The sequence below is a fragment of the Camelus dromedarius genome, chromosome 26, assembly GCF_036321535.1.
Source record: "Camelus dromedarius isolate mCamDro1 chromosome 26, mCamDro1.pat, whole genome shotgun sequence".
NCBI classification, from domain to species: Eukaryota; Metazoa; Chordata; class Mammalia; order Artiodactyla; family Camelidae; genus Camelus; species Camelus dromedarius.
This window is the reverse complement of record NC_087461.1, coordinates 13244411-13270606: the sequence shown is the minus strand read 5'-3', so window position 1 is coordinate 13270606 and position 26196 is coordinate 13244411. Positions and strand designations below refer to the sequence as shown.

Genomic DNA, 26196 nt, shown 5'->3' with positions numbered 1-26196 from the left:
TCAAAAAGAATTAAAACCTTTTGTTTCTTAAAACATACTGGTAGATTTCCTTTGGAAAGAACTATGCTTATTTATTTACAATGTCTCTAGAAAAACTTACTGTACTTTTTGCAGTCTCATTAACACTAGATCGTCAGTTCTCCTTTTTTTCTTTTTCTTTTGGCTAGCTTACTAGTGTAAAATGATTCATTTATTACTTTTTAAATTAGTATTTCTATCATTACTACCAGTGAAATTAAGACTCATATATATACATATATGTGATTTCTGTGTTCATTTTCTCTGCCCCTTGTTTATCAAGGTGATGATCATATACATTTCATTAAGTTCTTTAGGTATTAACTATTAACTGTTTATCATGTTGTAGCTATTTTAGTCATTTTACTGATGTTTAGTAGATCAGCAATAGTTTCAGTAGGGATAAAAATTCAGAAGAACAGAAACTGTGAGCTCCTCTTTGATGATCCAAAGATCTTTGAGGACCTTTGAGGACTTAAGACTTTTTTCATCTTTAATTGAAAAAAATCATACATTTCTAGTCTACTTTGGGAAAAACAGTTTATTCATTATAAACAAAGGGAAGTGTGTAAGTTAATGAAATGTAGTATCTAAAGTGTGTTGGATCTTTAAAAAGGCACTTACTTGTTATTTTTCTTACCTCTATTCAAAGTAACTTTGGAAAGGCCAAAATCTGTTAGTTTAATATGACCTTCGTTAGAAATAAGCATGTTGTCTGGTTTCAAATCCCTGTACATAAAAAAGACAAATAGCAGATAACTAAAAAAGAGATAATGTTGATTTTAGAATTACCAGTGAAAAAAACAAAGTTACAGAAGAATCAAAGCCTGTTTAATTTCTCTGAAATAAGGTACTCATTACTGGCTTAGAAAGTGCAGGAAAAAAGTCTCAAAAGCAAAGTATTTTTTGTATATCTGAATCTACAAGAAAGTTAACTATTTGATGCTAAATTATCTTTGGCATTATTCATTAGATAGTCCATTAAAATAAATAAACTTCATTAGGTAAAATAAAACTCAAGCCAGGTCAAAATCATATTTACCTCTTTTAAGGAGGGTTAAAATTAAGCCTTCATAGAAAAGAGCCACTTAACCTGACTTTCTTTGCATAGAACAGAACATTGTAAATCAGCTGGGATTATAAAATACAGAACTTTTGTATGATATACAGGTAAACAAGTGGAAAAAAAGACACACTACTCTTCACAAAAAATGGGATACCCATGGACAAAGCAACAATGGAATCTCTAAACTCACACAAGTTACTACTAATTTTTAGATAACCCAGATACGTGGGGTTACGCAAATATTTAAGACTCAAATATTTAACACATAATTTGATTCCTTGTGCTTTCAGGAAAAGTTTGGAGAAAAAGTCAAGTCTTCACCTGTGGATGATTCCATGTCTATGAAGATAGTCTAGCGCCAAGGCTACTTCAGAAATATATTTCACAGCCATTTCTTCATCAAAATAACCATATATGTGTAGGAGAGACTTGACATCTCCACCAATGAGATATTCCATTATCTGTCAAAAAGGAATATACTGCTAAATATTGAAAAGTAAAACTAATGACTACTTAAAAAATGTATTATTTGAGCTTTATGGTTATGCATGTTTCACATGGTTCTGTAACAGACACATTTTCTTGGTATCACGCTGTACACATCAATGCCAGGTTTGCTCTTGCTGTTATAAACTTCTTAAAATTTAAGTTAAGCTGTACAGTCTGCATAAAAAAATTCAGATTTACAGAAAAGGTGTAGAAAGAGGAGAATGATTTCTCATATACTCTTCATCTATAGTCACTCATTGTTAGTTAGCACTTTGCCACATTTACTTTCTTCCTCTCCACATATGTGAATATGAAATAAATATTTACATTAATTATTAACGTGATGTTACATTATAAACATAATACCAATAATCAACATCATTAACAGAAATATCATATATGCATGTATTTTTGTTTAGATTAAACAGCTTAAAAAATATGGTGACATGAGCAACTCGTATTAATCTGTAAATTTAAAATTTTTGTTGAATAAGTCAATTATAAAGTTGAAGAGGTCATGATATGTCACCACTAAAATTCTTCATCATGGATCTCCTAACAAGGACATTCTTATACAACTATAGCGTAATAAAATTCAAGGAATTAAACGCTAAAATAATGCTATTACCTGTTGTATAGTTTGTATTCAAATTTCTCTGATTATCTCAATATTGTCCCTGATGGCCTCTCTCCTCATCCCTTACGCCCAGGTCAGGACCATACATGAGATTTAGTTGTCACATCTCTTTGGTCTCCTTTAATCTGGAATAATTTTTCACTTTTTTTTAGAGGGGGGATGGTGGTAGTGCATTTCGTGACATCTGATTATTTCCTCATGATTCAAGTCAGGTCATGCATTTGGGACAGGAATACGCCATAACCAGTGTTGAGTACTTCCTAGCGTCTCCTACCAGATGAGACCTCTAAACAGCGTATTCCATTCCTGGTGATGGTAACTTCTTTGACCACTTAGTTAAGGTGGTAACTTCCAGATTTTTCCATGGAAGAGGTACTCCCTCCAACCTTTGTAATTAGTAAGTAATCTGGGGAAGATATTTTGAAACTATGTAAGTAACCTGTTTCGTTAACAAACTTTCAAGCAATGATTTTAGCATCCTGTGACTAGGGATGATATTTGCCTGAATTCATTATTGCCATGTGGTCCCAAAGTTCTATTATTCCTCCTTCATATACTAGTCATTATTCTCAAAATTTCCCATAGTTTCAAGCTATAAAATATTGCCTACTAAGAACTTGATAATACACAGTCATTTCTTTCCTCTTTTGGCCAATAGCTTCCCTGGTACATAGAGGTTACTCAGTATTTGTTGATGAGATCAATCATTAAAACATTTTCTAAGCACAAAATCTGGGCTACATACTGTGCTAGCTCTGGAAATATAGGTATGAATAAAATATAGTCTTTGCACTTACAAATTACACTTCAGTAGTAGGGAAATAAATAAGTAAACTGATAACTATTTGAGCTCAAGAGAATTCTTATTTCCTTATATTCTCATCAACAAAGATTATCAATCTTTTTATCTTTGCCAGTCTAAGAAAAGAAAAAAGTGAACTTATTTAGATGTTTATTTTTTAGGGAGATTTAGCACCTTTACCCCGTTTTTGGTCTTTCATATTTCTCCAGTGAATCCCTTGTATTCTTTGCCCATTTTTCTGCTGGGGTATTTATCCTTTCTTATTGACCATGTACACGGTATTCTGTGTCAAAGAAGGCTTTATTTTTCATTTAGTAAGACCTGCACCATTCTATGATTCTAAGAATAGTCACATCAGTTTTCTTCTAGTACTTTAATGGATTCCCTTTTTGAGTATAAATCTCTGGTACAAAAGCGGAATAAATGAACTTAGCAAGTTTCATAACCACACAGCAAATTATTTCAAGTGACTTCAAAGAACAGAATCTTGACAGTATATCACAAGGACAAAAAGAACTGCAGAGAAATCCTAACCTGAATACAGTTCTTTCAGTGTTAGTAAAACAATACTGGTGTTGCTATTTTGAAAATACTAGATATATACATATGCTGTAAGTTAAAGCAAGTAAGTAATTTGTTTATGTTGTTAGGAACCCAGATTCCCAGAGTAAAAGAATATAATTTTTTTCAAAATATGTTTATATTTTATGTATTTTTTAAAGATGTTAAGTAAAAATTCTATAATTTTCCATTGAATTGGAAATATCAGCATAAACTCATGAAATATTTTTTCTTTCTCTATAAAAATGTGTGTTTCCTAGTCTGTTCACTGAGAATGTCTAAAAGGAAAGACAACCTACTGGCAATGAACTTTACTAATTACTGCCTCCTAGATTGTGGTCTCTAGACATGTTTTCCCAATAAGGAGCTCAACCTCTTGCCTAGGTCTAGTACAGGAGAGGTGCGAAATAAGCCTTAATTACCTTGTCATGCCAGAAAGCAGGAAGCCATCAGAATACTAGCATACTAACAAAAAGACAAAGAAATTAGCGTAAGGGGCTCCCACTCACTAAAGATGGGATAGTCTGAACACAGAAAATAATGACTGCAATGGATTAAAATACATCAAATCTACAACATTCCATGGATTCATAAAGATACTAAAAAAAAACCCCACACTTATTTGGAGGTTGCTTTTTTGAAAACTGGTGATGAAAGGGAAAGAATCAAGCATTTATTTTGCCTTCCTTAGACAGGGTTGTTGTTCAGAATAATGAACTAGATAATAAGGGAAAGTTCTTTATAGAAGAATTCCAGGTAACAAAAGCTGAAAGAACAAAAGAATTAAAAAAAAAAAATCAGCATTTTGCAAACCTTCATAAAGAATCCAGGCATTGAATCAAAGGATGCTAAAACCACTACCTGGAAGGTTAATGGAGGAATGGGAAATAGATGAAACAAATTTGGTAAAATGTTGGTAACTGTTGAACTTGGGTGATGATATATGGGAGTTTAGCATATTAACCTTTCAATTTTTGTGTATGTTTGAATGCTTCCATAAAAAACGTTTCCATCTGTGTGTTCCTTGTACTTAGCACAGTACCTGGCATGTATCAGTCAATGATTTGTTGTTACTGTGGCTAATTTGTTGTTATTCTGGCTTACCATAGCTTATCTTTTTGTCATATCTTATCTTTTCGTCTCAAAGTAGCTTCTCACTTCTAGGGAATCTTTCGTCTAAACCAGTGGTTCTCAAACTTTCCTGTGCCTGTGTCAGCAGATTTGGAGTGTGGCTTGAGATTCTGCACTTCTAGTAAGTTCCCAAGTGATGCTGATCCTGCTTCTCTGTGGACACACTTTGAGTATCAAGGATCTAAACCAGTGATGAAGTTAGCAGACAAGATATGGTCCCCTATCTGATTTCAGGAATAGGAAATCAAAAATATTATAGGTTTTTTTTTTAACTTATTCTAATTTTAGGACAAAATCATTGAAAACAAATCTACTAGGCTGAGCAATTTGACCCAGCCCTTCAACCACCACTTTTAGACTAAGGTTGGGAAAATTCCTGGCTGCCATAGGGCTAAGACAGGATTGATGGCACAGCCAGTCATGGCACTGGGGAAGGCACACGTTGCATATGAAACGCTATACAGTAAAGGCATTAGAGAAGCCCAGGTAAAATTAAAGGATTAAACAGTCTATACCTTCTTTGGAAATGACATATAAGAATGTTATCTTCTTTTTCTGTAAAGAGCCAGGTAGTAAGTATTTAGGCTTTGAGAGCCATTTGGTCTGTGTAACTACTTCACCCTTCTGTTGCAGCACAAGACCAGCCATAGATAATATGTCAACAAAGGGAGGTGGCTGTGTTCCAATAAAACTTTATTTACTCACTGAAATTCAAATTTCATGTAATTTTCACCTATCACAAAATGTCATTCTCCTTTCGATTTTTCCAACATTTTAACAACGCAAAACAAAAAACTAAAAACAAAAAACAACTATTCTTAGTTCACAGGCTGTACAGAAAACAGTGGGCCAGATTTGGCCTGTGGGCCAGTTTGCCAACTACTGGCTTAAAAGATGTAAAGTCAACTGTTCTGTTTGTTTATACTGAACAGAAGCTTTTGGAGTTACCAGACATTTAATCCATAGACCATCTCTGAAGTCGGAAGAGCTTCTGGAACTTGAAGTCAAAACACCTGCCATCCTCACCCCTTCCTGCTCCCCCCAAATGTCTCATTAGAATAGTGTAAGGTGATGCTTTAAATGAAAAGCAAGCAACTCTCTAAATCCATATACCCAAAATCTACCACTTCCTAATATCTTTCCTTACTATACACCAAACTTTATATAGTATTTCTATTTATGTGTCCTTTACTTAGCAAATATTTTTAGCACTATGCACCACACACTGTTCCACTTTATATCAGACTATTGAAATCTCCTAACAAACTCTGAGGTAAGTACTATTATTATCTCCTTTTTGCAGATGAGGAAACTGAGGTGTGATCGTTTCATGTTATGTGTCAACTTGGGTAAACCATGGTAGGCAGATATTTGGTCAAACACCAATCTAAATGTTGTTGTGAATGTATTTTTTTAGGTGAGATTAACATCTAAATCGTTAGACGTCCAGTAAAAGCTACCCTCCATCACGTCTAAAATAAATCCCCCTCCATCTACACACACCCATTGTTCTTTTTCTCTGGAGCACCCTAACTAATATAACATGGAAGGTAACTTGGCTATGGTCATAAAGCAAGTAAGAGCTGGAATTCAAAGCCAGGTATTCTGAACCCAAAGACTGTAATTCTTAAGCCACCAGGTTCAGTGATTCCTGAATGAAAAACAAAAAATGTCAAGTTATTTACTCACCAAGTAGACATTGTTTGCTGACTGCAGTGAATAGTACAAATGGACAATGAAAGGACTTTTGCTTAGGGCCAGAGCGTCCCTCTCTGCTTGGACTTGATGAGTCATATTTTTGTTGATCATGTCTGCTTTTTTGACAACCTGTAATACATAACATAACAACAGACATCTATTTTATTTTTTTCATCACAAAGTGTTCTCAGGTTTTCAAAGCTGCCATCATGAAAACAACCAGAGAGAGACAACATATAGATGTTGTTTGGACCTCACATTGCCAGCAGGGAACTGCCAGAAAAACAGTAATATGGCAAAACAAAACAAAACTTTAACATAGAACTGCTTATCTTGGTATCCAATGGCAAAACTATCACATCCCTTTTGAGAAGGAAAAAAGATGTAAATAAATGCTCCCTGACTACCCTTCCTATTAGTAGGGAAAAAAAATTCTGTTCTGCTGTTCTTACTACTAAGTCAAAAGATAGTAATGTTCCTAATAAACCCCCAGATAATCAGGAAGTTGGCATAGAGAAATAGTAGCTAATACTTTTCTTAAAATTTCTGATTCTTTGATGGATGGAGGTAGAATCAGAAAGAGGAAGAATTTAAGTCTGTGTGCTTGGGAAAAAAATTCTTAAAAATGGTTAGAACTACTGAAACTTAATAGTCTCAGATGGTGTGTTACAGAAAATAACTAATTACTCCTTTTAGGTCTCAAGGTAATTGGTATGGAAGCAAAATTATAATCTACATTAAAGTTGGAGCATTAAACTGAAGAGCTACTAATATTAAGATCGATTCTCAGGAAGGTTACAAAGGAAAGAAAGGCATGCTTCTTCCAAAGATTCATTAGAGAATTTAATAAAATCATTAATACACTGTAAATTCCAGCCTCATGGCCTTTCCATAAGAAAAATGGGGGAAACTGACAAAACCAGTTGATAATGTGATTTCACCTATCATTCCACTAGACTGGAAGCTCTGTGAGGGCAAGTTTGTTTTGTTTACCACTGTATTCCAGATTCTACACAAAAAGAGGCTTCTCACAAATACTGATTCAAAAAAAAAAAAAAAGAAAGAAACTGAATCGGTGTTCTCATTTCAATAACTGACAATGACTGATTAGTACAGTTGAAGGAAAAGCAAAAAAACTTGGTAACATAAGAAACAAGGAAGAGTTCATCTCAATAGCATGGGTCTGAAAGGTCAGGATAGGAATGAAAGGGGACTAGGATGAACCTTAATACATAATTAACACAGATGGAGAAGAGCAGAGACTGGTGGGAGAAAAGCACTTAGGAGGGAACCAGCATAAACGTAAGCTCAGAGGCAAGACAATACACAGCATTCAGGGACTAGCCAACTGTCTGGAATGGCTAGAACATAGCAAATGTGGAAGATACAATAGAAGTTTAGGGCCGGAACTTGGAGCATGACTGCTTTTCTAAGGAGTTTGGACTTTAGCTTGCATGTCACAGTCTAAGGAATGTAACAGTTATTCCAATTAGGGGCCTATTCTAATAGACTAGGTATGGAAATAAAGTCCTGATGAACCTCAAAAGCATCACCTCAAGTGAAAACAGCCAGATGCAAAAGACCATATATTGCATGATTCCATGTATATGCCACGTCCAGAAAAGGCAAACCTACAGCGATAGAAAGTAGATCGATAGTTATCTTGGGCTGGGGGTGTTAAGGGGGACACTGCAGATGGGCAAGAGAGGTCGTTTCAGGGTAATGGAAATGTTCTAAATGTGGAATGTGATCATAGCTACCCAATCCTTAATTTACTAAAAACTGAATTATAATAACCTATAGTGAAAAGGAATAGCTTTTCGTGGGTGGCGGTGAGTGCAGTCAGAGCGCCACGAAGGCTCCCGGCACACTGCGAGAGTACAAGGTGGTGGGGTGCTGCCTGCCCACCCCCACAGGCCGCACACCGCCTCTCTATCGCATGTGAATCTTTGCGTCTAATCATGTTGTTGCCAAGTCCCGCTTCTGGTACTTTGTGTCTCAGCTGAAAAAAATGAAGTCTTCCGGGGAGACTGTCTACTGTGGACAGGTGTTCGAGAAATCTCCCCTGGGGGTGAAGAACTTCGGCACCTGGCTGCGCTATGACTCCGGCAGCGGCACCCACAACATGTACCGGGAGTACCGGGACCTGACCACAGCAGGCGCCGTCACTCAGTGCTACAGACACGTGGGCGCCCGGCACCGCGCCTGCCACTCCATCCAGATAAGGTAGAGGAGATTGCAGCCAGCAAGTGCTGCCGACCAGCGGTCAAGCAATTCCACCACTCCAAGCTCAAGTTCCTGCTGCCCTACCCGGTCCTGCGTCGCCAGCAAAAGCCACGCTTCATCACCAGGAGGCTCAACACCTTCTTTTAGATGCAGGGCCTTCCTGTCCCCCTTCTACCCAAATAAACTCTTTGTGGAAACAAAACAAAAACAAAAACAAAAAAGAAAAGGAATATATTTACAAAAAAAAAAAGAATATATATGTATAACTGAATCACTATGCTGTACACCAGAAAGTAACACAGCATTATAAATCAACTATCCTTCAACAAAAAAAACCACCCCACTGAATTATACTTTTTTTAATGAAACAAACATTTATTGAGGGCTTATTGTGTAAAGCCCTGTTCTAAGTGCCCAGGTAGAGGGGTGAACAAACCAGAAGAAAGCCCCTGTAATAATTCTTGCCCTTCTTCCTCAGAAGATGACTTGGAAACTCCAGGTGTACTCTGGCACCTGGATCTTCCCCTTACTTCTAGAGCTACAAAATGAAGATGGCAGTATTATGGATACTGGGAATGATGCTGCTGAACACTACTGGCAGCATCATGTCGCCCATCTGAGACTCCAGGTTGTCTCAACCCACAGCCTCAGTTCTTATAGGAAGAATGACTTGAGAGATGTGTAGACATACTTCTTCCACTCTACATTGAAGATTTTCTGATTAACCTCTTCATTCAATGGATTATTTCTTTGGGTAAATAATTTCTAGGCATATTCAGACAGGATTTCTTGTTCCTGGGCTGTGACAATTCATCTCTTGATGACATTTTTCATAGTTCATTTCCATTGAAATGAATTGTACTTTTTGAAAGAAAGAAAGAAGGGGAGAAAAAAATGAAGTCCTGTACTTGGGCAGACCTGGGAATGGAATGGAAGGGGTGAATATGAGACAACTGGCAGGACTGGCTGAGAGACAGGCTATACAGATGAATCAGAGGAAAGTTTAAATGACTCAAGTTTCTAGTCTGAATGGCAGGGATGAGGATGATGTTATTACGTGGAGAGAGGGAATAAAGGAGGTGGTTAGGTGGAGAGGATTGTTCAGAGTTAGGCAAGCACAATTTTCAGGTGACTGCTAGATATTCACATAGCAATGTCCAAAATGAAGTCGAAATTTCATCGGCACTCAGATATATCACGTTCACTCAGCGGTGAAACGTGAGTAGCCTGAAACCTGGGGAGTGGATGAGGACCAAGAGTAGCGAGAAATGACTTTGAATACACTGAACATACTCCTGCAAGGATAAAGGAGTGATTTTTTTAAAGGACATATTTCAGCTTAGTCTTTAAATAAAAGGACATTCTAGATTTATAATGAAAAGTCTGAAGAGAAAAGTGGGGTTTCTTTAATGAGTTCTTTTGGCTATAGAGGTCAGAAGTTAAGATATCACAGCATGGAGGCTGTAGTTAACAATACTGCATTGTACAATTGAAAGACGCTGAGAGATCTTAAAAGTTCTCAGCATAAGAAAAAAAATTGGGGGGAAGGGTATATAGCTCAAGTAGTAGAGCGCATGCTTAGCATGCACAAACTCCTGGGTTCAATCCCCAGTACTCCCTCTAAAAGCATAAATAAAAAACCTAATTACTTTCCCCCTCCAAAAAAATAAAATTTAAAAAATTCGTAGCTGTGACGTGATGGTTCTTAACTAGACTTATGGTGGCGACCATTTCGCCTTACAAATATTGAATGATTATGTTGTACACCTGTAACTAGTATATGTCAATTACATCTTGATTATATAAGAAATGAGTCTATATCAAACTGATAGAATTAAGACACTTTTTGGAAATAACTGCTTCAAATTTAAAGTTTCAACCTTAATCCTGGTAAAGGCCAAATCAGTAAAAAGGATTCAGAAGTTCTGTCGTCTCTAAGCTTTCGCGGTGAGAACAGAAGGGCGGAGCAGGGGGGACAGGGACTTGCCCCGGCTGATGTGACCCCAGGTGAGAACTCAGCTCGCAGGGCTCCGGAGACTTCAGCAAGACAGGCACCTGGTCTAGTCCCTGGGGCCTGCCCAATTCAGCGGACAGGAAAGAGGGCCGAAGTGCCGGCCTCCTTCGCTTTCTTTACTCTCTTACCTTCACCGCGTACAACCTGCTGCCTTTCTGCCCCAGATACACCTTCCCGAAGGCGCCACGGCTAATGGGCTTCACTATGGTGAACTCCTCAATGGAGGGAGGTCGTGGCACCGGGATGTTATTCACACACTCCCCTGTTGCCGCGCCTCCTCCACTCTCCTCGCTGCCCGCGGAGGGCTTCATCGCGGGCCAGTCGCGAGGCAACGTTGCAGCCGCCGCCAACGCCCGTTCCGGAGCCGCGACTCCCGCAACTCTGTTCAAAGTGAGGCTCCACCCACGCCGCACGCCGGCCGTGACGTCACCCCGTCGCCGCGCGCGCCGCGCCCAACCCAGCGCGGCCCCGCCCCTCTCACTTCCCGTGGTCTAGCAGAAGCTAATGGGCGTGTGGGCGGGGCCGCTGGGAAACTCTTGAACCAACCACAGACTCTCCCAGGGTGAGTTTGTAATGGCACGGGGCGGTACAAACAGTTCTTGGCGGACGGGAAACGGGGCTACCGGGGCTTGAATCCCAATCTTTGAAGAGTTTTCTTCCGACTTCCAAACAAGGCTGATGAGACCCTGCCCTCATCCCACTTTAAAGAAAAATTTTAAACTCCTTTGCGACCTCCCACCCGCAGGAGAAATGTAAACCAGTTCGGGTCCGCCCGGTAAAGCCATGGCCAGTGAAATCGTAGAATGTGGAGAAACTGGATGAGCAGGAAGCGCACGACTGGCCCTGCAATGTGACATTCTAACAAAATGTAACTTGCCTATCTGAAACAGGAGGATTTTTTGATTTACTGAGGGTAAGATAAAGAGCACTGAATTTGTAGCGAAAGAGCTTATCGTAGCTCAAGGCCCAGTCGAAACAGGAGTGATAATGAAGCTGGAGAAAGATTTAACGGGGTTGATGCCGTTCCCCCTTAGAAAGAAAACTACAGTCAAAGAGCTTTGGGGATCCGGCAGGTGTGCATTACTCAACGTGAACATGAACGACTTTGGGGGCCTCAGCGGCAGCTGTAGAAACGCAGGCCCGGGTTAAAAACGGCAGGCTGACGCACACCGCCGGGGTGGCGGCCTCACCTGCCCCGGAAGTACTGTTGCGTTAGCGCCTTGCCTTCCGGGGCAGATTGGCTGTCGTTGCGGCAGCTGTAGGAAGAGGAGGCCATTTTCCGTTTCTAGGAAAAGTGAGGGCGACGGGAGAGAGAAAAGAAGGAGAAGAAAGGGCTTAGCGCCTCCCCGCCGGGCCGTGAACGAGAGGGACAGTTTCGGCAGGCGGGTGAGGTCGCTGAGGGCCCGGAGAAGATGTTTTCCCTGTCGAGCACCGTGCAGCCCCAGGTCGGTCCGGCATCCAGTCCATTTTTCTCCCCTCTTGCTCGCGGCTGTTTGCCATTTGCGTTTCTTGGAGGCGGTTTCTCTTAAGGGATCGTAGGAGGGAAGCGATTAACCCAGCTGGAGTCCTGGGGTTGAGAAGGTATCGGGGGCAACGCTGAGAGTAAAGTGCTGACTATGAAGCAGAGGAGACCTTGGCTTATCGACTTGGTTGCGTGAAATTTTTGCTAGAGAATCCATCAAGCATTGTTCAGCGCTGGACTTTCTGGGGTGGGGGGTGGGGATCGGGTAGGGGAAGCGTCTTTGCCGTAGACATAAAGGGAGCAAATGATGTTCCGTTTCCATCCTTCCACGTTTTCAAAGTCTTTAGTAATTCAGCCCCGATTCTCTACTCTTTCTTTGACATGGAATTTAATCCAAACATGATAAAAAAAATTGGAATAAACTTATACCGTTTTTTCTTTTGCCCAAAAGTGACTAATATGTATTTTTAGATTATTGACTGCTTGCAGTTAAAATTTTGATTCAGCCTCCTCCCCATTTTTTACTCGATAAAGCAAAAGGGCAAAGAAAAAAGATCCCAAGGGTTTTTATTTTTAATTCTCTTGTTTCAGGAGTAATCAGTTGTGGCAGTGTTTTGGTCTTAGTTAATTTAAAGGTCTTTTTTGATGATATTTTGAATTTGGTTTGTTTTGAGTTCCTCACAGTTTTGCAAATAAAGTTTTTGAAAACACTCAGTTTTAAAAATATTTTTTGACACTCTAGTTTCTTGCTTTAAGCATATGGTATGTCTCTTTGTGTAAGCTCCATTCCCTTTTGTTTTGATTTTTTTGCTAGTACTGGGTTGGTTAATAGAAAATGAAGTGGTCAGTAATGTTCTAGGTGAACAAAGCAAACGTGGAATCTTAGATAAGAAGTAAAACATGAATAGGAGTTAGCCAAGTGAAGTGTGAATAAAAGTGAACAGGTATCCCAGGGAGATAGTGTCTGAAGGTTCTGAGATAGAGACCAGCCTAGCTGATTGGAGGAACAAGAATAAGGCCAGTGTGGCTAGAGCCTGGTGATTAAAGGGCCAATGACAGAAAGGAGGTTGGGGAGAAGACTTGAGTTTGATCATACAGGGATTTATAATAAGGGACTTTGGATTTTGTTTTAAATTTGTTGGAAACCATTAAAAGGTTTTAAGCATGTTAAGGAGTAACATGATAAGATTTATATTTTTAATAGATTACTCTGTCTTCTTGCTGTGTGGAGTGTGGGAGGACAAGATTGGAAGTGTCTTCAGGTGTTAAGGATGTTATTGTGCTAATTCCAGAGAGGGATAATGCACTGCTAAGTGGTGATGGTGGTTATGGAAAGAAGGGGACGATACTTATTTTACAAAAAGAATAGAATTTCATGAGGGATGATGGACAGAGGTGTTTCAGGTTTAATCAGCTGGCTAACAAGAAGGTGTTATTTACCAAAATGACAATGTCTAGAGAAGTCCTATCAATTGTTTGAAAAAGAATCTTACTTGGCCTGCTGAACGTAATATTAAATCTTTTAAAACTGAACATCATCAAGTTTTTATCAAGAAGACCCGGTTTTAGAAGTATATATCATTAGCTGAATATATGTTATATGTGATGTTGGTAGAGGCAGTGAAGGAATTTGTGTACTATAGGCAGTCCTAACTGGGCTCTTGTTAGTCCCTTATGCATTTTATGCTGTGGAAGATGATAAACACATTTGTAATTCCTGGTTGCTTAATTGGTTGAATACACTCGAATTTAAATTGTGTGACACAGAAGGTCAACCTTTTCATTGAAAAGAGATCTACCATCTTTTGGCAATTTAAATTCTTTATGGAATGAGAAGAGAAATAACTAATTAAAATAAAACTTCTCAAAGGTATAGGCAGAAAATATGTATGTATCTTAAAATAATTTGATTCCTGTGGTTTTTTTTTTTTAATTGAAATAGAGTTGATTTACAATGTTGTGTTAGTTTCTGGTGTACAGCATAGAGATTCAGTTATATATATATACTTTTTTCATATTATTTTTCATTATAGGTTGTTACAAGCTACTGAATATAGTTCCCTGTGCTATACAGTAGGACTGATTCCTGTAGTTTTGAGTTTGTTTCTTTCTGACTCTAAAAATAATACACATTCATTGCCCAAAATGCTGAAAAGAAAAACATAAATAAGAAAATAAAAATCACCCATAATTTCATTACCCAAAGAGATCCCATTTTAGAGTAAGTTCTTTCATAGTTTTGATCTCTACACGAGTATGTGTATGTGTACTTAAAAAAAAAAAGATGTTACATAAAGTTTTACAGCCTACTTCTTTCATTTAACAATATTGTGAATTTATAACTGGAATCTGGACTCAGATTATCTGGGTTAGAATCCTTCCTCCTGTAGTACTTTCTTGCTGAATGACTTTGAACATGGCACTAAATCTATCTAAATTCTTGTCTTCATCAGTTGAATAGAAGTATAATAGTAACTAACGTTTATAGCTGTTACGAGGATTAAATGAGATAATGTAAGTAAAGCACATAGTACAAAACCTGGCATTTAGTAAGAACATCTTTAATGTATTCATTTACTCAACAAATGTTTATTTTTAATTTTAATGCACATCTGCTGTGTGCATTATTGTTGCACTGGGCTATACTATTGAATGAAATAGAGAAGATAAGATTGAGAACAATAAAATATGTAAGTTATGTTAAGTATTATGTAGAAGTGTTTTATATTAAATAATTTATAAATAAAATAGAAATAATAAAATAGAGGGGAAAAAATTCCCTTGCCACATGGAACTTATGCTCCAGTGAGAGAGTGTGGTATATAATAAATTAAAAATATTTGGTCTTTGTTCCCAATTCTTGGCACAGAGCTCCTGAAACCCTTGAAATTTCCTGTGTGATAGGTGTGTCTTTATTCTTAATGTCCCTCTTTGGATCACACCTGGGTGTATGCTAATGAGGTGACTTAGGGTGGGGAGGTTCTAGTAAAGTTCAGAACTGGACTGGTCACCAGGAAGACCTAGTGATTAGAAGGTGGGCGCTCTCAGCCCCAAACCTCTGCCTCTGGGAAGGGAGAGTTGGACTGGAGATGGAGCTCCATGAAAACTCTTGAACTGGGGGATCCAGTGCAGATGCTGGCAGTGCAGGAGAGTGGTACACTCTGAATCTGGGGGGGACGGGAGCGCCTGTGCTTGGGATCCTTTTAGACCTCGCCCTATATATTTCTTCATCTGGCTGTTCATTTCCATCTTTTTTAATAGACCAATAAATGTAAATAAAATATCTTCCTTAGTTCTGTGAGCTGTTCTAGCAAATTATCCAACCTGATGGGGGTTGGGGGTTGTGGGAAGCCCTGATTTATAGCTGGTAGATCAGAAGTGTCGGTCTCTTGGTACTTGTGACTGTCATCTGAAATGGGACTGAGCTGTATACCTGTGGCGTCTGCGCTAACGTCTGGTAATTACTATCAGAATTGAATTGTTGGACACCCAGTTAGTGTCCAACAATTACTGGTTGGTATCAGAAAATTGGTTGAGAGAGAGACAGATAGTAAATAAGTAATATGTAAATTACTTATAGATAATTGAGATAAATCTAAATTTAGATAAATAAGACCTCTAAGATAAATAAGTAAATATTTAAAGTGTTTTAGTGAAAATGTCAAAAAGGGAAAATAAAGCAGAGAAAGGAAATAAAGGATATTTTTGAGGGGAGGGTTTTTGAAATCTTAAATAGGCTGAGTAAGGAAGAGACTCATGAAAAGATGACTTGTGAGTTAAGAACTAAAGGGAGTACGAGAATTTGTAACTAATGGGACAAAAGAAGGGGTAAACTGCAAGGCCAAGTCCTTGAGGTGAGGGAGGGCCTGCCAGGTGTGTTCCAGGCTGGCAGGAGCAGAGAAAATGAAGGGGAACATAGTAGTGGTTCAATTCAGAGAGGTGATAAGGAGCCAAGGAGGGGTTTCTGTGTCCTAGTTGTTTGGACTTTGGCTTTTATTGTGAGGAAAGCCCTTGGAGGGTTTTGAGCAGAGAAATGATGAGATCTGACTGATTTTAAAGGAGTAGATTTAGGGAGAGAAGTTAGAACCTTTTGTAAAAATCCATAGGGATCCCTGTGATTTAGAATAGGGTGGCGCAGTGGGGAAGTTAAAAAGTATAAAATTCTGAATCTGTGCTTATGGTTTTTATGTCTGTGAAATGTTTCATTTTTGTGGTGGTATCATTTGTTTAGCCACTCCCCTATTGTTGGACATTTCTAGCTTTCCACAGTGTTTTAAAAGATTTTGATGAAAATTGTCATCTCTGCATATGCAAGCATAGATTATTACTTGCCAGATTATTTCCTTGGAAAAATCCCTAGAAGTTTGATTGCTGGAACAATGAAATGTATGTAGTTTTAATACTTTCGCTGTACATAACAACAGTACTGTCCTGAAAGCATATGTCAATTTTCTTTCTACCAGCAATAAATCTGGATAGTTTTGATATACACTGTATGTTAAACTTTTTACAATCCCAAATCCTGACAATAAAAAGACTTTTTTTGTATTTTTATTTTGAAAAGCAATACTTAATGTTCAACTTTCATCTTTTTTTAGGTTACAGTTCCTCTGAGTCATCTCATCAATGCCTTCCATTCACCAAAAAGTACATCTATTTCTGTCAGCGCATCAGTTTCTCAAAACCAGCATCGAGATGCGGTTCCTGAGCATGAGGCTCCCAGCAGTGAGGTAACAGCTTTTACCCTGGATGTGTGAGAAAGCTTGTTGGATTCAGTATGTTGTAAACATGCTTGAGATATCTTTCTGTGTTTAGACATTTTTAACAGGGTGATTTCTGTCTTCAGCTTAACCTCTCCTTTATGATTAAAGACATCTAATTCTGGCTTTGTTGTACATGTGGAAACTTTTTTTTTTAACATTTAATTTATAAAAAATTTCATGTGGCAGTGTATTGCTGTTCACTTCCTACATTACTGCTTGTGTAATACCATTTATATGTTCTTTTGTGTTGCTCCAACACTAGCAGGGAACCCACGACTGCCCCGCAAGTCTCAGGGAAGATAAAATAGCAAGAAGTTACCATCTACTGCCTTAAAGGAGCTTTCAGTGTAATTAAGCAATTAGAACAGCGGGACCTGACAGTGAAATGTATATGCTATGAAACTGTACTTTGAGTTTTCAGAGAATTATGAAATCATTGTGGCCAAGGACATAGGGGATTCCCAACCTAGGAACTTTGTGTTTACAAGATTTACTAATAAGGTAGTTGCTTGTAGCTCAGAAAACATTTTTCATAGAAAACATTATCATCTCTAGCTAAGTTTCTCCAAAGCCTCTTTAACCCAAGATAGCTGACATACTTAGTCCTGGTATCAGGGGCTATGGCAAAGGACAGTAGAGGTGTGGAGGTGGACGAGTCGTGGAGGGCCAGGTTGTGAGGTTAAGTCTTGGGATACAGTTTTAATTAGATGAAAAGTTTGTGTTTATCATCTTATGCTTTCCTTTTATACTATCTGCCAGTTCCTGTTGCCTCTTTCTACAGGCAATCCATTCTTGTCTTTTAAAAAAAAATTTCTTGTTTTAAATTTTGGGGAGAGCTAATTAGGTTTATTTGTTGTTTTTTTAATTTTTAAACAGAGGTACTGGAGATTGAACCCAGGACCTCGTTCATGCTAACCATATGCTCTACCACTGAGCTGTACCCTCCCCCCCATTCTTGTCTTCTGTTGTGACACCACTCTCCCAAATTATAGTCTAAGAGAGCTTTCCTAATAATAATACATGTCATTTGAACAGTGAAAGTTTAATATAAAAAATTAGTATAATTTTTTAGTCTAATACTTAAAAAACCCTGTTCTCACAGGGGATTGGAGTAAGTAGGGACTGGCTAGTAATAAGTAAAGAAAACTCAAATAGATAGGACTCACAGATTTAAGGAGCAGCTAATCCTCCCAGGACTGAGAGTATCCCAGGAAGAGTTCTCCAATTCTGGGCTGAGGTTCTGAGGTTGTTGGAGAGGCCGTGGCCTTGGCTTGCTGAATGGCAGAGAAGTCACTGGTGTCACGCCTGCTGAACCTGATGGAAATCTGCCCCCTGGAGTACGAGGGAAAGCTGTTCCTGGGGCAGAGTCTTATTGGAAAAGCTGCTGGGCACTGCTGGCCACTGTGCACTGTAGGAGCCAGGCTTTAGAGAAGCTGCACCAGTGGCCATAGCCAGATGCTGAAAAAACTGGGGATTTACCAGCCTGAACCGGGAGCAAAGACTCCTCCTACAGTGTCTCTCCAGTGCCCTCTACTGACTGCTTAATGTCATTCTGATCAACAAAGGAAAAATATTTAAAGGGCCCAGATCCACATTCATGGAGCCAACAAAAAAGATAAGGAGGAGCTAAGAGCTGAATCGATAACCAGCACATCATCCAGAACCCTTTTCCCTCACAATCCATATACTTTACCAGTTTCTTCTGATGTCTGTTGTCTGTGGCTTGGTATTTGCATCCTTCTTAATCAGGGCTCAATTGAGATTCATACTGTTATTTTCTTGTTTCATCAGCCTTCTCTCCTCCAGCTTGTCATCTTTATCATCTATTTTCTTCCTATAAAACAAAACTGATGATGTTAGCTATAAAATTAAGTTCAAATAAGGCTCTTCACAATCTGGCCATAGCCCATCTTTCTAGTCCTTTCTTCCATCACTAAACTTTTTACTGCATCCCAGGCCCTTGGATTACTTTTTGGTTGCCCTCTTCCCCAAGGTTTCTGCCCCCCATCATTTTGTGAATTAGGTGTCACTTCAGTGAAGCCTTATCTGACTTAGAAAATTAGTTGTTCTGCATTCTCTTACATTTTTTTTAATATCTCTGTAATAGCAGTTTACCATGTTGTATGATAATTACCACGTTCATATGAACCTTATTTCTCTTTATGTTCCTACAACCCAATGCTCACTAAGTAAGGGGAATAATTTTCTGTCTTAGTTAAAATCTACATTTCCCTTTTCAAGTCCTTGTATTGTAAATAGACGTTTTGGTTTCCCCATTTTAAAAAGATACCTTTTATCTTTGTAGCTCTTGAGTATTATAGTCCTGTTTTCATTATAATAATGTGCTTTATATGGTATAGTTTTTAGTACCTTAAGCACTTTTAAGTATTTCATCCTGTCTTTAACTTTCTTACTTTACACGTTAGGATATGTAGTTGAGCAAAGCATGATCTCTCCCATTGAGCCATACTATCTTGTTGTGAAATAGGCAGGGTATATTTTATCGTCATTTTACTAATGAGGAAAGGGATTCTAAGAATATGAATGACCTGTCACAAAGCTAATAACTGACAAACTCCTGGAGCTCACCCAGAGCTGTGTAATCCATGGATCTAACTACATCAATCCTAAGAAATTGATGTTTTACTTGTTCTGTTTATCTTTGTTCTCCCTACTTGAAGATTTAGCTTTTCAGGGCTTGAAGTTGTTACTTGTCCTTAGTGTCTCCCTGTCGGTTCGTTTGGACAAGACGATAGCTCACCCCTCTCCTATTTCTAGTTACTGTAGAACTTTTTTTTAAGGTGAGTGTATTTTCTTGACTAGTTTTCACACATCTTTTACTTTGTCCAATTTCCCTCCTGATTAGACGTTAGAAATGGGTAACGTATAGAACCTCTCAGTTCAAATGAGAATCTCAGCAATTCTTTATTGAAGGGGCTTTTGTTTCTGGTCTTTTGGGACTGAAAGAGGCTTTTAAAGCTCCATGGACTGGTGATAATATTGGGAATATGATTTTTTTAACCTTTATCAAACCTTACACGACTGACCTCAGTAAAACTAGATCTAGAAGAATATTTGCACCAGTTTACTTTTTAAATATTTGAAAGAAAGGGAGATTCAGTACATTTTTTAGATTTTAAAAATTCACATTGTTTCAATTCATAAGTATTCTTTAAGTTAAATATCTTGATAATAATGCTAACTTAGTTGTTTTAATCTTTTACAGCCTATACTTAATTTAAGGGACCTTGGATTATCTGAATTAAAAATTGGACAGATTGATCAACTGGTTGACAGTCTACTTCCCGGATTTCATAAAGGCAAAAACTTTTCTTCCAATTGGCATACATCTCATATTTCTGCACAGTCCTTCTTTGAAAATAAATATGGTAAGTTAATATATTTTGTGTTCCAACAAAACTAAGCCATTTTAGTACTATTAATAATTAAATAGGTACCACTTACTAACATTTTCTATGTGCCAAATTCTTTCCTGAATTGTTTTTTCTCTCTTTTTTTTAAAGAGTAACTTTTCACTGGGATGATTTTAGTTTTACAGAAAAGTTACAAGGATAGTACAAAGAGTTCCTATATACCCTTCACCTCTCTTCCTCTGATGTTAACTTGCTACATAACCATGGTACATTTGTCCAAACTAGGAAATTAACATTGGTAAAATGCTTTTAACTAAATTATAGACTTTATTTAGGTTTTACCAAATAAAACTTAATTTCTCCAAATCACTAGTTTTTTCCACTAGGGTTCTTTTTCTGTTCCAGAACCCAACACAGCATACTATGTATTGTTTGGAATAGTGGAATGTTGTTGTTTTAACTGTATGTGACAAATATTTTTTAGATTCCAAGTAACATACTGACCTCTGAGAATACATTAAAGAAACAGCTGTGGTCCCTTCTTTTATAGAATGTTTATGTATTTTCTTATATGTGTCTTATAATAAGTGGGCATTTTATTGAAAGGAATGTCGACTTCATGATACTTAAACAATGAATGTTAGAGCTTATCAAAATACTTGTTGATGGCAGAACATACTTAAAAAAATCAATACAAGCGATAAAAGCCCTGAAACAAAAGAACAGGTTTGAACAGTTTTGTAAGGAAGGTTTGATTTGAAGCTGTACTTCACATCAACTTAAATCATTTACTAATCCTTTGTTCTTCTCTTACCTTTATTTTATATAAGAGCTATAGGATGAATAAAGAATTCAAAAGTAAGAAAAAGTGAAGTTTTTGAGTTTAGAGGGTTGGACTAAAAATCTGCTTCTGTTTTATTGTTTTTTTGTGCTCTACTGCCTACTTCCTGAGAGAAGCCCTAAGGCTTTAGTGGTTAAGAGTGAGGAGCAGACTAGGACCACACTCAGTCCTGGCGCTGAGTGACTGGGTTATTTATATTAAATCAGTTTTCTCATACGAAGTGTGAGGTATACCTCCTTATCTCTCTTTAGAGGATCAAATGTAGTAATCTACGCAAAGTACTTGGCCCACAGTAAGTGATCAGCAGAATAAATTTTTTGTCATTATCACCGTTTTATAGTATTTTTTTTTTTCTTTTGCTGGGGAGAGGTAATTAGGTCTATTCATTTTTAGAGGAGGTACCGGGGATTGAACCCAGGACCTCACACATGCTAATAAGCATGTGCTCTGCCACTTGAGCTATACCCTCCCCGTTTTGTAATATTGTTATTATTACTATCGCTTGTCTAGTCTACGTATTTTGTTTCCTTTTAAGATGTTCCACTAACTACCAGCTGTGTTTTCTTGGCTTAGGCAGGCAGAGGTATTAGGAAACGGTTTCTTGACTTGATTGTAAGAGTTCTTAAAAAAATCCCTGAATTCTAACTGAGATACAGGGATGGATGAGAACAAATTTCTATTGTTGTTGCCTCCAATTCCCTGGGATCATGGAGGTTAAGTAGGATGGGGCCCATTGGTCAAGAACGGGAGTCGGGAAGAATGACGACAGTATTCATGGCTGTGGAAGGAACTTTCTTCTTATCCAGTGATGGAGCTTTAAGAGGGAAAGATAATGATACCTCTGGATTCCAATGTTTTATTACATTGTTCACTAGACTTGAAATTATATCTGGGAGATAGCATTTCTTTGTCTCTTTGTGCTCTTTAACTGAAAGCTTTAGGTAAGCATATTTATCTTTTACCTCTTGGTTTGAATGTAATTTCATTGGCAACTATATTCATATATCATATTAAAAAAGATAATGTAATGGACAAGTGATAGTAAAGTGATGAAGCAATGTGATTAGATTTATAGTGCTTTTAGAAATATCTAAAAGCAGAGTCATGTATGGTCAAATAAAACGCAAAACTCATTTTAGTTTTTCTAATATGTGGTAAAATTATTTGTCGCATTTCATGACTTTCTTTTGTTTGGCAATTAAACAATTTACTTTTTGTAATTTCTCTGCAGGTTGCTTAGATATATTTGGTACTTTACGTTCCTCTTGCTTATACAGACAACATTCAAGAACTCTTAAAAGAATTTGTTCAGATCTTCAGTACTGGCCAGGTATGAAGCAACAACTGTATTTATTTTGAAAACATAATAGGTTTATTTGACATAATCTGATTTGTCTTTCTTAATGATATTAATGATTATAAACATTTATTTGTGGCTCACAGTAGAACTTACAGAATATTTGGAATCAACTAGTGTGGGTGTTCCTGTGTAGTTTTTAATCTTGGAAATATAAAATAACTAGATTCTGAACGTGACAGATAAGTACCAGAGTAAATCAGCGTCTAGGGAACTCATGAATACCTGCTCCAAAACAATCAAGCACACTTGTTTACTTTCCTCATTTTCAAAATCCCATTGCAGTGAATAAATAAATAAATAAAAATGGGGAAAAAGGGCAGCAGCAGAAGAGTTTCATAAATGGTCCAGAAATTTGATGACTCTGTAAGTTGTAAAGTTAAAGCCACATTGATATCAAGATCAAATATATATTCATATTTATCTAGTACCAGGCATTAGTGGTGTGTTAGGTGATAAGAGATAGTTACATATCTGGAAAAGATACACGTTGTCACCTTTATGAAACTTACAGTAGAGTGACATGAAAGAGGTGTATAATGCTGTTTCCAGTAGAACTTAGAAAAAACCCCAAGTTCTGAGTCAGTAATAGTGGGCTCTAAGGTGGCAGATACTAGAAGGTTGAAAGATTGTGCAGAGTGGTCCGTAACAGAACAGATCTGGCCTCCATCTTTTAGGCGAAAAACACATTTGCAGTAAGGTGTGTGTGTTGAGAGGAGACTCTTGGTTTGAGGGTTGATGCCAAAGAATGAAACAAGATAGTAACCCGGGTTACTTTGAACTTGAATCAAACACTAAAGATACCTACTCATTTACTGTAAGTCCATGTTCTGTAGTCTAAATATGCTTAACGCCTTGGTAATTTTGAGGGCCCTATTTCCAGTCAGTACTCATCAGTCTTTTCTTCTTTACAAATACAAATGGATTAGCAAGAATCTCTACATATTTGAGGAAAATTTCTAGCATGATTGTATTAATTTTAGGAAACGAGGATAGGAAATAAATGGGTTAAATATCCATATTTAGAATTTCTTTAAAAGAATGTGAGAAATTAATATAAGACATTAAATTAAATGTATGAATCAAAGCACAGTGCAAAAAACACTAAAGATTAAAAAGATGTGATTTCTTCTGTTTCAAATCAAATAGTAAAGGTATTAGTTTAAAAAAAAGGCATGATTTTTCATTAAACTTACAAATTACTGTATCACTTAAGAGACAAAGATATTAAAATAAATGTTTGAAATACACATGGCTAAAAGTGTATATAACATCCATATTCTACAGATGAAAATGGAAAAATATGAAAAGTCATGAGTGGTCAGTTCACTAAAGAAATAAAAATAGTCAATAAAAATAAAAAACATTTTCAAAAATTTTCCTCCCTTCTAATCTGAAATGCAAATTGAAACACAATGCTATGTTCTGCCCATCAGATTTTGTACAAGTTAAAAAGATTTTTATTTATATTAAATGGTGCAAAGGGTGTGGAGAAAAGGATACTCTTATTCATTGGTGGATGTATATATTCTTGATAACAACCATTTAGAAGAAAATTCCTTAGTGTTAAACAATTCAGGTCTCACAGTGTCACTTTTAAGAATTTAGTCTTCATGTGGTAAAAGATAACATGTACAAGAATTTTAACGGCAGCGTTATTTTTAGCAATAGAGGCCAGGAAACAGCTAATGCCAATAGTAGGGAGGTAGCTGAATAAATTGCCATACTCTGATAAATTAGAAAACTGTAAACAGCCATTAACCTGAATACATTGACTTGTTCTGAGAAAGAAAGATCCACAATATATTAAGGGAAAGAAGACAGTTGCAAAAAGTTACGTACCATTTTTATAGAAAAAGCATGAATTTAAATACATAGAAGTGTAGTCATGGAATTTTAACAATGGTTACTTCTGGGAAGTGGGTTTGAGGTTTGAGGAAGAGATATTGACCTTTTTAAAAAACATTTTATCGGTGGTTATTTGTTGTTGTTTTTACATTTTAAAATTAACCAAGAAGAGGGGAGGGTGTAGCTTAGCAGTAGAGTGTGTGCTTAGCGTGCTAAAGGTCCTAGGTTCAATCCTTAGTACCTCTATAAAAAAATAATAATAATAATTAATAAATAAACCAATTACCTCCCCCCAAATAAAATAAATAAAATTACCCAAAAAATGTAAAGTTACTTTATAGATTCAATCCATTTTAATGACTTTATTTTTCATTTTTTGGGGGGGCATTTTAATGACTTTAATTACAAGTGTGTTGAAGTGACAGGCAAAGAACTGTTATAAAATAAGACTATAACTAGGATATACGGGGATAGTGTCAGAGTTTTGGTTCTTAGGCACTTCCCTTGTAAAAATTTAAAATCAGAAGTGAATGTGATATTGTTTCATTCAGTTTTCGTACAGTCTCGAGGTTTTAAAACTTTGAAGTCAAGGACAAGACGTCTCCAGTCCACCTCTGAAAGATTAGCAGAAACACAGCACACAGCACCATCATTTGTGAAGGTAATTAGATCTTTTTTGGTTGTTGTTGGAAAAAGCAGTAATTTTCAAGTTACTAAAAAGAACCTTCAATATCTGTTTTCTGTTTTTGGCTAATTTTCTTCCGTCTTTCCATTTATGATAAAGGATTCATATTCTATGTAATCATAATACTTACAACTCCCCTGAGTGCCAAGCTTGTCTTTCCACTAGCCTGTTAGATATCTTGCTCTTTTTTTCCCTTATCAATCTACACCTGCTGATGTCTTCTTGTGTTAATAAGTAGCATCCACCCTAGCTGGAAGCCTGGTGGTCCACTATGGTTTGTCCATCCTCTCCCACCTCTCACATCCATTAATCCTGTGATCCAGCCTCTTAAATATTTCTTAAATCTGTCTTCATCCACTGCATACCTAGACCATAATTATTTCTTGCCTAGATTACTCTACTAAACGCTCATTTAGTCTCCTTGCCTTTAGTCTTGCTGCCTTCAGTCCAGCCTCTAGACTGCCACCCACTGGACTGTCTAAAATGTATTAGTGTAATGGCTGTGTTCTTCTGCTTTGTTGTCAGACTTCTGCCGTGGTGTGTAGGGCATCTCATCATGTGGCATGCTGCCTATCGTTTTTCTGTTCTCATCTTTCAGTGTGCCGCCTCCTCTGTCCCCCTACCCACCTCCTCTCTTGGTGTTTTAAAGTCCTGTCAAACAAGATTGCTTATAGTTCTTGAGCTCTGTGAAGGCTGTTGTTTCAAGACTGTCAGGTTGTTCATGCTGTGTGTTTGCGCTCCCATTTTCTGGAAGACCTTTCCTGGCATCTTAGGTAGCGTTTGTTTTACCACCATACCTCGTACCTCTAACATCATATCAGAATGATTTCAGAAGCTTAGTTCTTTGTGTGTCTCTCCCCAACAGACTAAAAACATTCAGATTATTTACCTTTACATCTTTAGAACTTATACGGGGCCAGGTCTGTGAAGGGTGCTCAGTAAACATTTAATAAATGGATGAGATTTTTCCTGAAGCAGAGATAAAGGAATGTGAACCTCAAGCCATTAGCACCCTAAGTTAACATGTGACCTGTTGACTGTTTTCAGTAGTTAATGGTCTTATTTAAGGGAGTTTCTTTATACTGACTGATGCAAGTATAGGGTCCATTGTTAGTTTCCTAGCCATTGATTATTTTGTTTGTTTGTTTTGCAGCGGGTAGGTAATTAGGTTTATTTAGTTAGTTTTTCGATGGAAGTACTGGGGATTGAACCCAGGACCTCATG

General features: G+C 37.4%; 2 protein-coding genes and 1 pseudogene across 3 annotated transcripts in view; 2 read left to right on the top strand and 1 right to left on the bottom strand.

The window, feature by feature from the left end:
- Window positions 1-11039, bottom strand: part of MASTL (microtubule associated serine/threonine kinase like) — a 31686-nt gene extending 20647 nt beyond the window's left edge. Inside the window, exons 1-4 of one of the 2 annotated variants that reach the window (XM_031444646.2) lie at window positions 10771-11039; window positions 6394-6531; window positions 1406-1545; window positions 659-747 (exon numbers count right to left, since the gene is read on the bottom strand). In XM_031444646.2, coding sequence (XP_031300506.1) covers window positions 659-747; window positions 1406-1545; window positions 6394-6531; window positions 10771-10953 — 550 coding nt within the window. In that variant the 5' untranslated portion in view covers window positions 10954-11039. The remainder of the gene's footprint in view (window positions 1-658; window positions 748-1405; window positions 1546-6393; window positions 6532-10770) is intronic. The other variant, XM_010995664.3, reaches the window with a different exon arrangement.
- Window positions 8098-8775, top strand: LOC116150448 (large ribosomal subunit protein eL20-like; annotated as a pseudogene).
- Window positions 11040-11869: 830 nt separating the features above from the next.
- The window catches only part of YME1L1 (YME1 like 1 ATPase), a 28739-nt gene continuing 14412 nt past the window's right edge, over window positions 11870-26196 (top strand). The window contains exons 1-5 of the mRNA XM_010995663.3: window positions 11870-12087; window positions 16703-16834; window positions 20094-20256; window positions 22314-22412; window positions 24839-24948. Coding sequence (XP_010993965.1) covers window positions 12055-12087; window positions 16703-16834; window positions 20094-20256; window positions 22314-22412; window positions 24839-24948 — 537 coding nt within the window. The 5' untranslated portion in view covers window positions 11870-12054. The remainder of the gene's footprint in view (window positions 12088-16702; window positions 16835-20093; window positions 20257-22313; window positions 22413-24838; window positions 24949-26196) is intronic.